This window comes from Mesoplodon bidens (assembly GCF_964165515.1).
Source record: "Mesoplodon bidens genome assembly, chromosome: 9".
Lineage (NCBI taxonomy): Eukaryota > Metazoa > Chordata > Mammalia > Artiodactyla > Ziphiidae > Mesoplodon > Mesoplodon bidens.
Genome location: NC_138166.1, coordinates 93,596,251 through 93,611,434, shown reverse-complemented (window position 1 = coordinate 93,611,434; position 15,184 = coordinate 93,596,251). Strand labels below are relative to the sequence as shown.

The window sequence follows — 15,184 nt, the reverse complement described above, 5'->3', positions numbered from 1 at the left end:
TACCTCTGCCCTTGGCTCTTGCCTGGACCTCTCCCTTCCCATCCTTTAAGGCCCAGTTCAATCATGCCTCCTTCAGGAAGGTTCCAGGTCATCCCAGTCCCTGGGACTTGTTCCCCCTGTGCTTGCCTGTAACACTCAGTGGGCCAAGCATTCATTTCACACCAAACTGTATATACTGTCTTATGATATCTCTTTGATGATTTGAATTCTGATTTAGGTCATGTAAAATATCTTAAAAACATCTCCCCAACTAGATTGTAAATTCTTCAAGGTCAGAAAGTATATTTGGTTTCTTTGTGTCTCCCATAAGTAGTTGTTATACAGTGGTTTAGTTGTTGAAGAAATTAAATAAAGAAAGACCAAATCCAGGCTGCAAGTGTGCGTTTAAATCCCATTGAAAGGATCTGTTTCCAGCCTAAGAAAAGAAGCCTTCTTCCTCTCTGGGCTCCACTCGAGGTCAGGATTTGCTGGCGGGCAGGGGGTATACACATGAGACATGATAGTCACAAAGGGAATCTTCTTCAAGAGGGTGGAAGGTAAAACCTTTCACAAAGGTTGGATCTTACCCACCCAAGTCGATTGCTGCAATACTTGCCAAAACCAATTAACTGCTGCTTTCTCCTCCTATGGAAAAGAGTGTCATCATGAATAATCCATGACAACCAATAATTAGCAAATAGTTTCTACTCGCCTTTGAAATGTGTTGTTTGTATTTTCACTGGAATGTGGATGTCTTCAACATTTAGGGAATCCTTCATTTCCCACAGTGGATAAGTCTAGCTTAGAAGAAGAAGGCTGTCTGTAGACTTTTCGATGGTGTCCATTCTGACCGGTGGGAGGTGATACCTCATTGTAGTTTTGATTTGCATTTCTCTTATAATTAGTGATGTTGAGCATCTTTTCATGTGCCGCTTAGCCATCTGTAGGTCTTTGGAGAAATATCTACAAACAATAAATGCTGAAGAGAGTATGGAGAAAAGGGAACCCTCCTATACTCTGTTGGTGGGAATGTAAATTGTTACAACCATTGTGGAAAACAGTACGGTGGTTTCTTAAAAAGCTAAAAATAGAGCTATCATATGATCCAGCAACCCCACTCCTGGGAATATACCTGGAGAAAACCATAATTTGAAAAGATGCATGCACCCCACTATGCTTGACAGCTCTATTTACAATAGCCAGGACATGGGAGCAACCTAAATGTCCATCGACAGAGGAATGGATAAGGAAGATGTGGTACATATATACAATGGAATATTAGCCATAAAAAAGAACAAAATAATGCCATTTGCAGCGACATGGATGCACCTAGAGATTGTCATACTGAGGGAAATAAGTCAGACAGAGAAAGACAAATATCATATGATACCACTTTTATGTGGAATCTAAAAAAATGGAACAAATGAACTTATTTACAAAACAAATAGAGTCACAGATGTAGAAAATAATTTTATGGTTACCAGGGTGAATGGTGGGGGGGGTAGGCATAAATTGGGAGGTTAGGATTGACATATACACATTAGTATATATAAAATAGATGACTAATAAGGACCTATTGTATATAGCGCAAGGAATTCTACTCAGTACTCTGTAATGACCTATATGGGAAAAGAATCTAAAAAAGAGTGGATATGTGTATATGTATAACTGATTCACTTTGCTGTACAGCAGAAACTTAACAGTGTAAATCAACTATACTCCAATAAAAATTTAAAAAAAGAAGAAGAAGGCGGCTGTCATACCCAGTCTGCCCCCTTCGTGTCTTACTCAGTTCTACCCCACTTCATGCAGGGAGTGAACTGCATGGCCTCTTAGGAACAATGGAAAACATCTGCCCAAAGCAGCTCTGCCTGCAGAACTTGGTGCTCCTCCCTCGTACCAGAAAGTAAAGGCTTAGCAGCCCTTTTCTTCCCCTTCCTGCCAGGCTAGAGAAAACCTAGGTCCCCTGTCCCCAAAACAGTAAAACACAGTAGGTAATCATGTCAGTGAGAACTTGAAGTCCAGAGGCAGCTATCCTGCAGAAAGAGAATCCAGTTGCCCAATGCACATGTCCGATTGCCACAGATACTTGCAGGCATTTTGAGCCTTTGCAAGTCTTTAGCAAGACTCTGTGTCATGCTCAGTTCTCTGCCTTCCTACATCTGGGTGTCTGGTTTGTGTCCCCGTTCTGGGGGACAGCTGCAGACTTCTCCACCTCCTCCATTTAGCTCATCCATATTCATGGAGCATCTGCCACATCTGGGCTGCATCTGGGACTGAGAACTTACTGAAGCAGTCTTTCCGTGACAACCTCCTCTACCAGCCACAGAAAAGTCCTAAAACATCTTTGAGGATTTTTATTTAATTAGATTGTGCCTAGTCCCAGTAGAGAAGTAAGGGTCAACTGGACAGATTGTCCTCAACAAGGAGAGACGTGCAGCTGGCGGCAGATGCTGACACTTAGAAACACACAATGCAAGCTCCTGAGAAGGGGCAAGCTCCTGAGAAGGGGCCGTTTTCTTTCCTTGCTATGTGTCATCCACCATTCCCACACGTAGAATAGCACAGTGAATATGGTAGGAACTATTTTTTGTAATAAAGGAAATCTAGGCTAATATGAGATACTCTTTCTTATGTATTGACACCTAAGTGGGAGAAGTCACTAATGGCATTCTCTGGTTGCCTGGGTAGCTCACCGACACCATCTGCCACCAACAAATCATCTGTTACTTAGCTGCAGCTACGTAGAGACCGTATCTGGTCAGGTGTGCAGGTTCTGTAGCCTGACTGCCTCCATTCAAAACTTACCTAGACCACTTGCTAGTTCTGTGACTTTGGGCAGATAATCTTATCTCTGTACATCTGTATGTCATTGGTAAAAATACGGAATGATAATTGTACACTCCTCTTAGGGGGTCTTATGAAGATTAATCAGATTAATTCTTGTAAACCACTTAGATTAGTGCCTGCAACATAACTACTATTTATGTGCGTTTGCTAAATAGATAGAATTATGCTTTTCCAGGACTTCCCTGGTGGTCCAGTGGCTAAGACTCTGCACTCCGAATGCAGGGGGTCCAGGTTCGATCCCTGGTCAGGGAACTAGATCCCACATACTGCAACTAAGAGCTCACATACTACAACTGAGACCCAGAGTGGCCAAATAAGTAAATAAATTTAAAAAATTTTTTTAATTAAAAAAAAAAGAATTATGCTTTTCAATATGTGTTTTTTTTTTTAAATTTGGTTGCACCAGGTCTTAGTTGCAACACGTGGGCTCCTTAGTTGTGGCTCCTGGGCTCCTTAGTTGCAGCTCGCCAGCTCCTTAGTTGCGGCATGTGAACTCTTAGTTGCAGCATGTATGTGGGATCTAGTTCCCTGACCAGGGATCAAACCCAGGCCCCCTGCATTGGGAGCATGGACTCTTATCCACTGCACCCCCAGGGAAGTCCCTCAATAACGTGTTCTTTATAAAATAACCTCATTTTCTAAAAACAGAACGTTCTCATTATAAAATTCTTTTTAAATACCAAGAAGTGTAATTTTAAAAAAACTCATCTGTAATTGGGAATTTTAATTTATTCTTTGTACTCACCTATATTTTTTTCTGTAATAGATTGTTATTATGTGTGTGTGTGTGTGTGTGTTTTTAAAGTATTTTTATAAATTGCATGTAATCCCAGCACCCAGAGAAAACCACTGTTAACACTTTGGTTTACTTCCTTCCGGACCATGTCACACTGTGCATGTATGTGTGTGTGTGTTTGTGTGTGTGTACATAAAAAAAAAAGATTTGGGATGATATTGTATATACATTTTTGCTGCTCTTTTACATTTATCATGAGTGTTTCCCCATGTCATTACTTTCTTTTTAAAAACAATTTGTATTGCCTGCATGGTATGCCATCATTTAATGTAATGCCATTACTTTACATTAGTGTAATGTCCCAAGTGTTGGAACGTGTGTGTATGCTTTCCTGTGTATCTCTATGTATGTATCGTTAAGGGAGCTTCTATGTATTCGTGTGAATATGTGTACCTGTGGGCATATGTGAACAAATGGGTATGTGTGTGCGAATGGCATCTGACTACTTCCTGGGGGAGGCCTCTGTAGAAGAGAGTAGGAGTCAGGTTGAGATAGGTAAAAGAGGAGATGGGATATTTTATATCAAGGACCCTTTCGGTCTCCTGCAGTCAGTCTCCTGAGGCAGTAGGTAGGGACATTCGAGGACTGGAAGGAGTTAAGCCATCAGCCACCATTCACAGACAAGAAGGGTGAATGAACTCTGGCTGAGTCCAGGTCAGCTCCCTCTTCGAGGCACAAGGCACGTAGCTTCCTTGTCGCCCCCTCCTCCCGGTGGATGCTCCCTGGCCAGGGCGCATCATACTGTCTCCTGAAATAAGAGGTTTCAACAGAGGGTTCTTGTCTGCTTTTCCCTTTTGGACACTACAGATCTTTGGTTGAGTCCATTGCGAATCGAATGTTTCTAAAGTTAGGGAGACTCTGGGGGCTGCTGCAGCAGAGCTAGGCTCCTCCATAGAGATGACTCCATAGAGACACCATAGGACGGGTGTGTTATCATCAGGGCTTGTTGGTCTGAGGTGCTCTGATCAAAAGCTGGCATCTTCTCTGGACCATAGTCTGACACAATCATTCCTAGGGTCCTGTAGTGACTTTCCTTTTATACTAGTTCAAGTTTGGCAAACTGCTGTTGGTTGCCTGATTTTGTAAATAAAGTTTTATTGGAACACAGCCAAGCTCATTTGTTTACATATTGTCTATGGCTGTTTTTGCACTACAGTGGCAGCGTTGAGTAGTTGTGACAGAGACAGTATAGGCCACAAAGCGTAATATATTTACTGTCTGGCCTTTTAGAAAAAGCTTGCTGATTCCTGCTGGCTTCATATCCTCACTTTCAAAGGCCTTCTACAGACAATTCTGTCTTCATTGTTGACCATCTTTCCATCTGTTTCACTGCACTGGCTGTAAACCCCGAAGATTCTCTTAGTTTTCTTTGCTCTTCCTCGCCTCTATTCCTGTTCTCAGATTGTACTTGTTATACATGATAATACTCTCTCCGACGGCCCACTAAGCCTTTTTATCAGTTAAGAAGCTAATGAGGGCTTCCCTGGTGGCGCAGTGGTCGAGAATCCGCCTGCCAATGCAGGGGACACGGGTTTGAGCCCTGGTCCAGGAAGATCCCACATGCCGCGAAGCAACTGAGCCCGTGAGCCACAACTACTGAGCCTGTGCTCTAGAGGCTGTGTGCCACAACTACTGAACCCACGTGCCACAACTACTGAAGCCTGTGCGCCTAGAGCCCGTGCTCCGCAACAAGAGAATCCACCGCAATGAGAAGTCTGCGCACCACAACGAAGAGTAGCCCCCGCTCGCCACAATTAGAGAAAGCCCGTGTGCAGCAGCGAAGACCCAACGCAGCCAAAAATAAAAAATAAATAAAATAAATAAATATTAAAAAAAAAGAAGAAGCTAATGAAATTCCACCCCCTCATGAAAACTCCCTGGACATTTGGTGGCTTCCTCTGGGTGCTCTGGGACACACCAGGCCCCCTCTCCAGCAGCATGACCCCTGGAAGATGCAACCCCTACACAGCCTCCACCAGGTCTCTTCACACCCTTTAGAAAGTCATGTGCCTTGTTTTCCTTCCTTTCTGTTTTCTTTGTTCTCAGCCCTTTTCATAGGTCAAAACTTCTTTGAACAAACTCTATCACAATCTAAATCTCTAATAAAAACAGATAACCTGCTTTTTGCCAACAATTTGGTATGAGATTCCAATGCAGTGAAAGAACTGGGGCCATTTCCTTGGATTTCATTGCAGATGGAGTTTGGTCTTGAAGAAAGCTTCTCATTAGTCCTTCTTCTGTGCTGCTTTAATTATTAAGAAGCCCATAGAGAGCAAGTCAGGCCAGCCTCTTCTACTCAGGGCTTGCGATGCTACGCGATTGATTGCTCCCTATAGACCCATGATGACATAGGAGGAGGCCACTTGGGAAGGCTGGGAGTCTATTCCTGGAAATCTTTAAAAAGGTTTTGGAGTTATTGATACATACTGTTTGGAACTAAATAAGAATGGAGAAACCAAAGGAACAAAATAAGACTATGAGAGTTTAAGATATGATAAATGTGGTCTTATAAATTGATAGAGAAAGAAAGGCTCATTTATTAAATGGAATAGGGATAAGTTAGCTTGAAGGAGAAAATCAGTTTAGACTAACATAAAATAAATTACAAATGGATTACTGAATAAAATATATTCAAAATAAACTAAGAAAATCCAAAAGAAAATTGAATTAAATATATATTAAACCTTTAAGAAGGTATTGTTTTTCTAGGGAAAGAAAGAAGAGAGTAAATTAATCACAAAGGAAAAGATGAACAGATTTTCATACATAGAAATGCTATGTGGGGAATTCTCTGGCAGTCTAGTGGTTAGGACTCCGACCTTTCAGTGCTGTGGGCCTGCGTTTGATCGCTGGTGGGAGAACTAAGATCCTGCAAGCAGTGAGGCCAAAAAAAAAAAAAAATGCTATGTGAAAAATTCCACATAACCAAAATAAAAAATACAAACAAATCACAAAATCACACAGGAAAAACACACTTGCAGCAAAACTGACAAATAGTTCATATCTGTTCTATATAGAGAGCTCATCCAAAATAATAAGAAAAACACTAGGATCCCAAAGAATAAATAGGAGAAGAACATAAACAATATAATAAAGAAAAGTTCAGTTAGAACATTAAAGTATGAAAAAATGTCAATGTCGTAAGAAAGAAAAACTTATACTGAATGCCTATTGTATATCAGGTACTCTGCTAGATACCTTTATCTCATCTAATTCATTAGGTAATTTTTAAAAAGACATTGCAGCTATAATTATGGTATCATAAAGCATGCATCTGGAAGTACCTTTAGAGAACATGTGGTCAAAGTTGTTTAAAATCTTTATTAATTTTCCTTATTTTATTGAGTAGTTATTACTTCATATCGTTCAGAATTTTAGTATGAAAAGTATTAGTGAAAAGTCTTTATCTCACCCCTATCTATTTCTCTCCCCAGAGCAACCACTGTTAGTTTTTTGTGTATCCTTTCAGAACTGTCCTATGCCTATACCAGCAGAATAGCTCCCCAACACACACACACCAGCATACTATACCAGCTATTCTACACCTTACCTTTTATGCTTAACAATATATAAATGAGAGAACCTTCCATACCAGTCCATTAAGTTTTTTTATACCTGCATTGTATTCTACTTTATGGATGTACCATAATTTGACCAGCTTCCATTGATGAATCTGTAGGTTGTTTCCAGTATTTTGTGTTTACAAACCATGGCACTGTACAGTATACTTTGCATAATATGACTTTCCTTGTACAATATAACTTTGCATAAGTATGAGCATATCAGTAGGACAAATTCCTACAGGTGGAATTACTGGGTCAAAGCATATATGTATTTGTACTTTTGTTGACACTGCTAGATTGCCCTCCATAGAGGTGTACCAATTTCCAGTCCCACCAACAGTGTATGAAAGTGTGAAAGTGATTTTATTCCCTCACTTTCATCAATACAGTGAGTTATCAAATTTTTTAATCTTTGCTAATCTTTGAGTGAAAAATGTTTCTTTAGCACATGAAAAGATGCTCAACATCACTAATTATTAGAGAAATGCAAATCAAAACTACAATGAGGTATCACCTCACATCAGTCAGAATGTCCATCATCAAAAAACTACAAACAGGGACTTCCCTGGTGGTGCAGTGGTTAGGAATCTGCCTGCCAATGCCAGGGACACGGGTTCGATCCCTGGTTGGGGAAGATCCCACATGCCGCGGATCAACTAAGCCCATGCACCACAACTACTGAGCCGGCGCCCTAGAGCCTGTGAGCCACAACTACTGAGCACACGTGCCACAACTACTGAAGCCCACACACCTAGAGCCCGTGCTCCACAACAAAAGAAGCCACTGTAATGCGAAGCCCGCGCACCGCAACGAAGAGTAGCCCTCACTCTCCACAACTAGAGAAAGCCCGTGCACAGCAACGATGACCCAATACAGCCATAAATAAATAAATAAATAAATAAATATTTTTTAATCTACAAACAGTAAATGCTGGAGAGGGTATGGAGAAAAGGGAGCCCTCCTACACTGTTTGTGGGAATGTAAATTGGTACAGCCACTATGGAGAACAGTATAGATGTTCCTTAAAAGACTAAAAATAGAGCTGTCTTATGATCCAGCTATCCTACTCCCAGGAATATACCCGGAGAAAACCATAATTTAAAAAGATACACGCACCCCAATGTTCACTGCAGCACTCTTTATAATAGCCAGAACATGGAAGCAATCTAAATGCCCATCGACAGACAAATGGATAAAGAAGATGTGGGGGACTTCCCTGGTGCCTCAGTGGTTAAGAATCCGCCTGCCAATGCAGGGACACGGGTTCGAGCCCTGGTCCAGGAAGATCCCACATGCCGTGGAGCAACTAAGCCCGTGCGCCACAACTACTGAGCCTGTGTGCCACAACTACTAAAGCCTGCGTGCCTAGAGCCCATGCTCCTCAACAAGAGAAGCCACCACAATGAGAAGACCACGCACTGCAGCTAAGACCCAATGCAGCCAAAAATTAATTAATTAATTAAAAAAAAAAGATGTGGTACATATATTCAATGGAATTTTACTTAGCCATAAAGAAGAAGGAAATAATGCCATTTGCAGCAACATGGATGGACCTAGAGATTGCCATACTGAGTGAAGTAAGACAGAGAAAGACAAATATCATACAATATTGCTTATATGTGGAATCTAAAAAAAAAGGTACAAATGAACTTATTTACAAAACAGAAATAGAGTCACAGATGTAGAAAACAATCTTATGGTTACCGGGGGGGTTGGGGGGTAGGGATAAATTGGGAGATTGGGATTAACGTATACACACTAGTATATATAACATAGATAACTAATAAGGACCTACTGTATAGTACAGGGGCCTCTACTCAATACTGTATAATGAGACCTATACGGGAAAATAATCGAAAAAAGAGTGGATATATGTATATGTATAACTGATTCACTTTGCTGTACAGCAGAAGCTAACACAACGGTATAAATCAACTATACTCCAATAAAAAATTTTTTTAAATTTCTTCAGTGGAGTTTTAATTTTTTTTTCTGATTGAGTGAAGCTAAGAATCTTTTATATATATAAAAGTTGTTATATTTCCTTTCCTGTAAACTTTTGATTCTCATCTTTTGCCTGTTTTTCTTCTGAGTTGTTAGTCTTCTCATTAATATGTAGCATGTATTAGAAAAATGAGTTCTATAAGTCGCAAATCTTTTCAATTGGTTTTTTGTTTGCCTTTTGACCTTAAAGCAGCTCATTTTTAGAAATAAGACACTGAGGCCCAGAGAAGTGAAATTCCTTGTATAGAAGGCACTCAGCTTACCAGTGGCAGGGACAAAGCTATGCTTAGGTCTTGTAACTCCCGGTACATTGTATCAGAAAGCCTCATTTGTAAAGTAAGGGATTGAGCCAGGTGAGTTCCCACTTGTCTAAAAAGAGACTGGATTAGACTTGCATCCTTTATCATGCTCATTTTCCATAATTGAATGATAAGTGTTTATTGAGCACTTAATAATAGCATAGGCAGACTCAACATACCCTTGGGAACATAGACCAGCTTCCCTTCTTGATCTTCTTGGTCTCCATCACTGCCACCACCAGTTACCTCTCATTTAGTCCCTTTGTATTTATTTACTCTTCTTTTTTCCTCTCCCCTCCCAGCAGTCCTTGTCCAAACCTGCTTTCTTCCGGCAAAATTCAGAAAGGAGGAACTTCAAACTGCTGGACACTAGGAAGCTGAGTCGGGATGGCACTGGGTCCCCTTCTAAAATCAGCCCTCCCTCCACCCCCAGCAGCCCTGATGACACTTTCTTTAACCTTGGGGACCCACAGAACGGCAGGAAGAAGAGAAAGATACCCAAGGTAAGGCTTGCAACAAGCTTGGTGTTCAGATGTGCACTCCCCCTTCCCTGCATAGGAAGGGTGCAGAGGAGTCTGGGCAGAGATCAAATCACTGGGCCCTTCTACCTGCTTCACCACAGGCCGGGTAGACACGGTGAAGCCAGCAGGCTGAGATATCTGGCCCTTTGTCAGAATCATTGTGGTGGTCCTGTAGCCTTCCTCTTAGCCATCCCTCTCCCTGCCTTGATCACTCTTAGGATCCCAAACTGTGCTTCCAGTACCCAGCCTCAAAGGGCCACATCTCCCTCCTTCATGGCCTCAAAAAGCAGAGCTCCATCCCTCATGCCCTGACTCAGACTCCATCACCTCCCACTGCAGAGGTGGCACCACATAGAGCCTGCGCTCCAAGGGAGCGCTTATCAAAAATACATCTTTTCTGGCTCTTTTCAGCCCCAAAGGCAAAACGTGCCCAAGGGCTTGGATGTGCATCTCATGTGGCCGCTGTTGCTGTTATATTTCCTTTGCTCAGTCCAACCCCTGCAGTGCCTGTCATTCTTCATTGGCCACTTTGGTACCACCTTCCCACAGGAACTTTTAGAGCAGGAATTCTTCATCTCAGAGTCCATGGATGGCCTTTAGGGGATCATGAAACCCACAAAATCATGTAAAACTGTATGGATGAGTTTGGGGGGATAAAAGGAAGAGGGGGTGGGTTGTCTGTAGGTGTCATCGGATTTCTCAAAGTGACCTGTTGACCTGAAAATCCAGGGACATTTTCACAAGCCAGTCCCTCCTGACCCAGTTTGGTTAATCAGTGTTTTGAGCCACAATATCACCCCTGCCCCCCCACATTCTTATTCAAGTGAAATTAAGTCACCTGGACAATCAAGAGGGCATTCTGGGGGCTTCCCTGGTGGTCCAGTAGCTAAGACTCCGCGCTTCCACTGCAGGGGGCACGGGTTCGATCCCTGCTCGAGGAACTAAGATTCCCCAAGCTGCACAGCGCAGCCAAAAAAAAAAGTGCATTCTGAAGGGTAAGGGCAGTTAGGCTCAGGTGGGCAGGAGAAGACCTGTCACCTGCAGCCCAGCAGTGGGGTTGCAGGTGGAGCAGGGGAGAAGATGTCCTGCTTTGTGTGGTTGATGGAGGGCAGGAGTCGGGCCTCGCTCCCCTTCCTGCCCTCCTGGCTCTGCCTCGCGCCACCCAGGGCACAGTGCCAGCTGCATATTGATCGTTGGACGCTGGCTGAATGAGCTCCCACCAGTACATGGATCCCAGTCTCCTTCGCCCCTGGTGAAACCGCTTTCTGTCTCCCTTTGGCTGTCTTTCAGTCACTGTCTTAACTCTCCTCTTCTTGTCCTGGCATGACTCACACATACCTGTAATGTCAAAAACCTGCAATAGTGACATAATTACAAGTGGCTATTAACATCTATACAGCCTCACCGTTATTTTAGCGAATTAAACAGGAGCAGTCAGATGAATCAGCTGAGGTTAAAGAGCTTTGATACAACTCTAAGTTTGACTATGGATCTCTTAATAAGCATTGAACCTCTATCTTACCCCTGCACTTTTACCCATCACTTCCCCCTTTATACTATTTTAATATTTAAAAAAGATTTTTTGAGATTGAGGGGAAGAGAATATGTGTGCATATTTTATATAAATATAGAGAGGTGGAGGGGGCTTCCCTGGTGGCGCCGTGGTTGAGAGTCCGCCTGCTGATGCAGGGGACACGGGTTCGTGCTCCGGTCCAGGAAGATCCACATGCCGTGGAGCAGCTGGGCCCGTGAGCCATGGCCGCTGAGCCTGCGCGTCCGGAGCCTGTGCTCCACAATGGGAGAGGCCACAACAGTGAGAGGCCTGCGTACCACAAATAAATAAATAAATAAATAAATAAAATAGAGAGGTGGAGAGAAAGGTAGTACTATTTCTGCCACTTCATATGAGTTTAACTTGCAAGCAGCACTTTGTTCCCTCTTAGTTTATTGCCTGAAATTGAAGTGAGTTGCCCCACTTACATAGTGCCCAGGCACTTACTCAAGTAGGGTTTGGCAAGTGTAATCAAATCTGGAGAAAAATCAGCATGTTTTACCTGTCACTTTCACAACAACAACAAAATCTTATTAAAATTTTAGTCATAAAGGTGAAGTACACAATTCTTCAAAGGAATGTTTAAAAAGAAAACAAATGACTAATTACAGGGATCTCGCTGGTGGCGCAGTGGATGAGACTCCGTGCTCCCAAGGCAGGGGGCCCAGGGTTGGGTCCCTGGTCGGGGAACAAGATCACACATGCATGCCGCAACTAAGAGTTTGCATGACACAACCAAGGAACCCACCTGCTGCAACTAAGACCCGGCGCAACCACATAAATAAATAAATATTTCTTTAAAAATGACTCATTACAGTCTATTAGAAGTCTCGTGAATCCTCAGTTCTATCACTTGCTACTTAATCTTAACCTAGGCTTGTCCTTTCCAAATGCTTTGAATCCTTTACTTGACGTCAAAGTTTCTTTTTCAGGCACATTCATGACTTACAGGTTTTGGAACCTTAAAGCGTTTGCTATCCAAAACCCTTGCTTTTGCATTTTTATCTAGCAAGAAGGACTTAATGGTCTACTCACAACTCATCAGTTAATGGGTTGGTTGGTGTTCCTTCAGCTGCCTCTGCTGTAACGTGTAACATGAGTCCCTTCTGGAAGTATGGATGCTTCCCTTGATTTCTCCCGCCACAGCCCTAAGAGGAATGGAGGTCCCAGTGGAGGAGGGGAGAGAGAAAGAGACCATCCTTCCCTGTATTCTCCTAGCAACCCTGTACCTTCATTAACGTGGCAGCTGAAACGGAGCAGTTAATTACACAGTGGTGGGATGTCCCCAGGTTTCATGAAACATTGTGCCGTCCTTTATAATGAGAAGCGAGCTCCCCCTCAGCACTGTAGCAGGTTTATGTGGAATCCTTTGTTTCTTAGGCAGCCGTCATAGGCAGAATTAGGTCCCAGATGACTCTTTCTGAAACAGACTGTCTTCCAAATGAGCTTATAGTTAAAAATGTTTGTTTTCAACTTTAAAAAAGTTTCTAAAAAGGCCAATACTTCTAGTACAGAACACTTTTATTTGTTTTTGTTTTTTTTTCAGAACACTCTTAAAACAACGAAACTTATCTCCTGTTAAAAAGTTCAGTTATTTGAAAGCCTGTTTAAGTTTTTCTCCCTGGGGAAAATTTTTTTAAATAAAAAGGAACAAAGATTTACTAACTGAAGTATATATATGGCTTCCATTTACTCCATGACCTGATTTAAAATGAGAAAAACCTTCTCTGTTATATTATTTATACTACTTACGTAGCACTCGTGAATTGTCTTATAGTTGTCTTATAATTGTCTTATAATTGTCTTATATATTGTCTTATGAATGCACCTTCGTCCTTCCTATTAGCTTGTAAACTCCCTGAGAATGGGTGCCATGTCCCATATATCCTTTTATCCCTCACAGCTCCTAGCAAAATCCCTTGCACATAGGAGATGCTCAGTATTCGTCCAACAAATTAATAATCAACAACTATTTATTGAGTGCCTACTGTGTGCCAGGCCCTGCTCCATCCCATACAGGTACTATGACAGCAGTGAATAAAAGTGACAGAAATTCCTGCCTGCATGGAGCTTACAGTCTAGTGTTCATCTTATTTAAACAAATGGAAGGATGTTAACCATATTGTAAAGGTCTTCTTTCTAGTTAAGTTTTGGATATTTGGGTGGGAGATTTTGAATAGGTTTAAAAATTTCCTTCTCTCCGAAAACAATTTGACCTAGCAACTCATTTGTTTATTTACCTGTATTTTTAAATTCGTGATAAAATATACATAACATAAAACTTAACCGTTTTAACCTTTTTTTTTTTTTTTGCGGTACGCGGGCCTCTCACTGTTGTGGCCTCTCCCGTTGCGGAGCACAGGCTCCGGACGCGCAGGCTCAGCGGCCATGGCTCACGGGCCCAGCCGCTCCGCGGCATGTGGGATCTTCCCGGACCGGGGCACGAACCCGTGTCCCCTGCACCGGCAGGCAGACTCTCAACCACTGCGCCACCAGGGAAGCCCCGTTTTAACCATTTTTAAATGTATAGCTCGGCGGCATTAAGTACATTCACATTGCTCTGCAGCCGTCACCACCATCCGTCTCCAGAACTTTCTCATCTCCCCAAACTGAAACGCTGCACCTATTAAACTTACTCCCCATTCCTCCCTCCCCCCAGCCCCTGGCAACCACCGTGCTACTTTCTGTCTCTATGAATTCGACTACTCTAGGTACCTCGTATAAGTGGTGTCATATAATATTTGTCCTTTTGTGACTTATTTCACTTAGCATGAAATCCTCAAGGTTCACTCACGTTGGAGCATGTGTCAGAATCTCCTTCCTTTTTAAGGCTGAATAATATTCCATTGTATGTACATGCTACATTGTGTTTATCCATTCATCCATCAGTTGACATTTGGCTTGTTTTCACTTCTTGGTCATTGTGAATAACACTGTTGATACGGTGTCTTCTTCCGTGGGAAATGGGGTTAGTGTTACATCCCACTAGTTAGAACATGTGGGAAAAGAAAAGAAGGCCAATTCGGGGGTGTGAGCTCTCAAGGAGATGGCTGGGTCGTGAGAGCAAATATAAAGAGCTGCCACATGGCAGGGATTTGGGGGTGAAGGCAGAGGCCTCAGTTGGGCCAGGTTCATGGTTAGGGAAGAGGAGTTCACACAGAGAGCTGGTGAGGCCAGGGCTGGGCCGCCCATCAGGAGCCAGAGGGCACAGACGGCCGAGGCCACGGCAGGGCAGTGTCAGTGAGAGTCCGCAGAGCTGGGGGCACGGAACCCAGGTCGGCCACAAGGAGGCCTCGGGAATAAGCCACCCTCCTCTCTGGTGGGCCAGTGCTTGTAGAGAGGAGCTGGTGAGCTACGTTAGGGAGGGGATCCGAGGAGTAGAGGGCAGAGGTGGGTGTTGGCAACTGTCCCTGACGGGTACCCGTTCCCCAGTTTACCATAGCACATCCCCCCTGTTCTTCCCAATGTATGAAAGAATTGTAAACTTTTCCAGACAGCTCCCCTTTAAAGTCACTAGTTGGTTTGTGTCGATTATGCATGGGTAGACTTCCCTTTCTCCCAACCAGGTGGAACCCAGGAAGCTTCTACTTTTTTTTTTTTTTTTAATTTATTTTTGGCTG

General features: G+C 42.8%; 1 protein-coding gene across 5 annotated transcripts in view; it reads left to right on the top strand.

Moving 5' to 3' along the window:
- DENND2A (DENN domain containing 2A) overlaps positions 1-15,184 on the top strand; it is a 101,826-nt gene that overhangs the window by 49,734 nt on the left and 36,908 nt on the right. For 3 of the 5 annotated variants that reach the window (XM_081243564.1, XM_081243562.1, XM_081243563.1), the window contains one exon: positions 9,794-9,994. In XM_081243564.1, the coding sequence (XP_081099690.1) occupies positions 9,794-9,994 (201 nt within the window). The remainder of the gene's footprint in view (positions 1-9,793; positions 9,995-15,184) is intronic. The other 2 variants (XM_081243561.1, XM_081243560.1) reach the window with 1 other exon arrangement.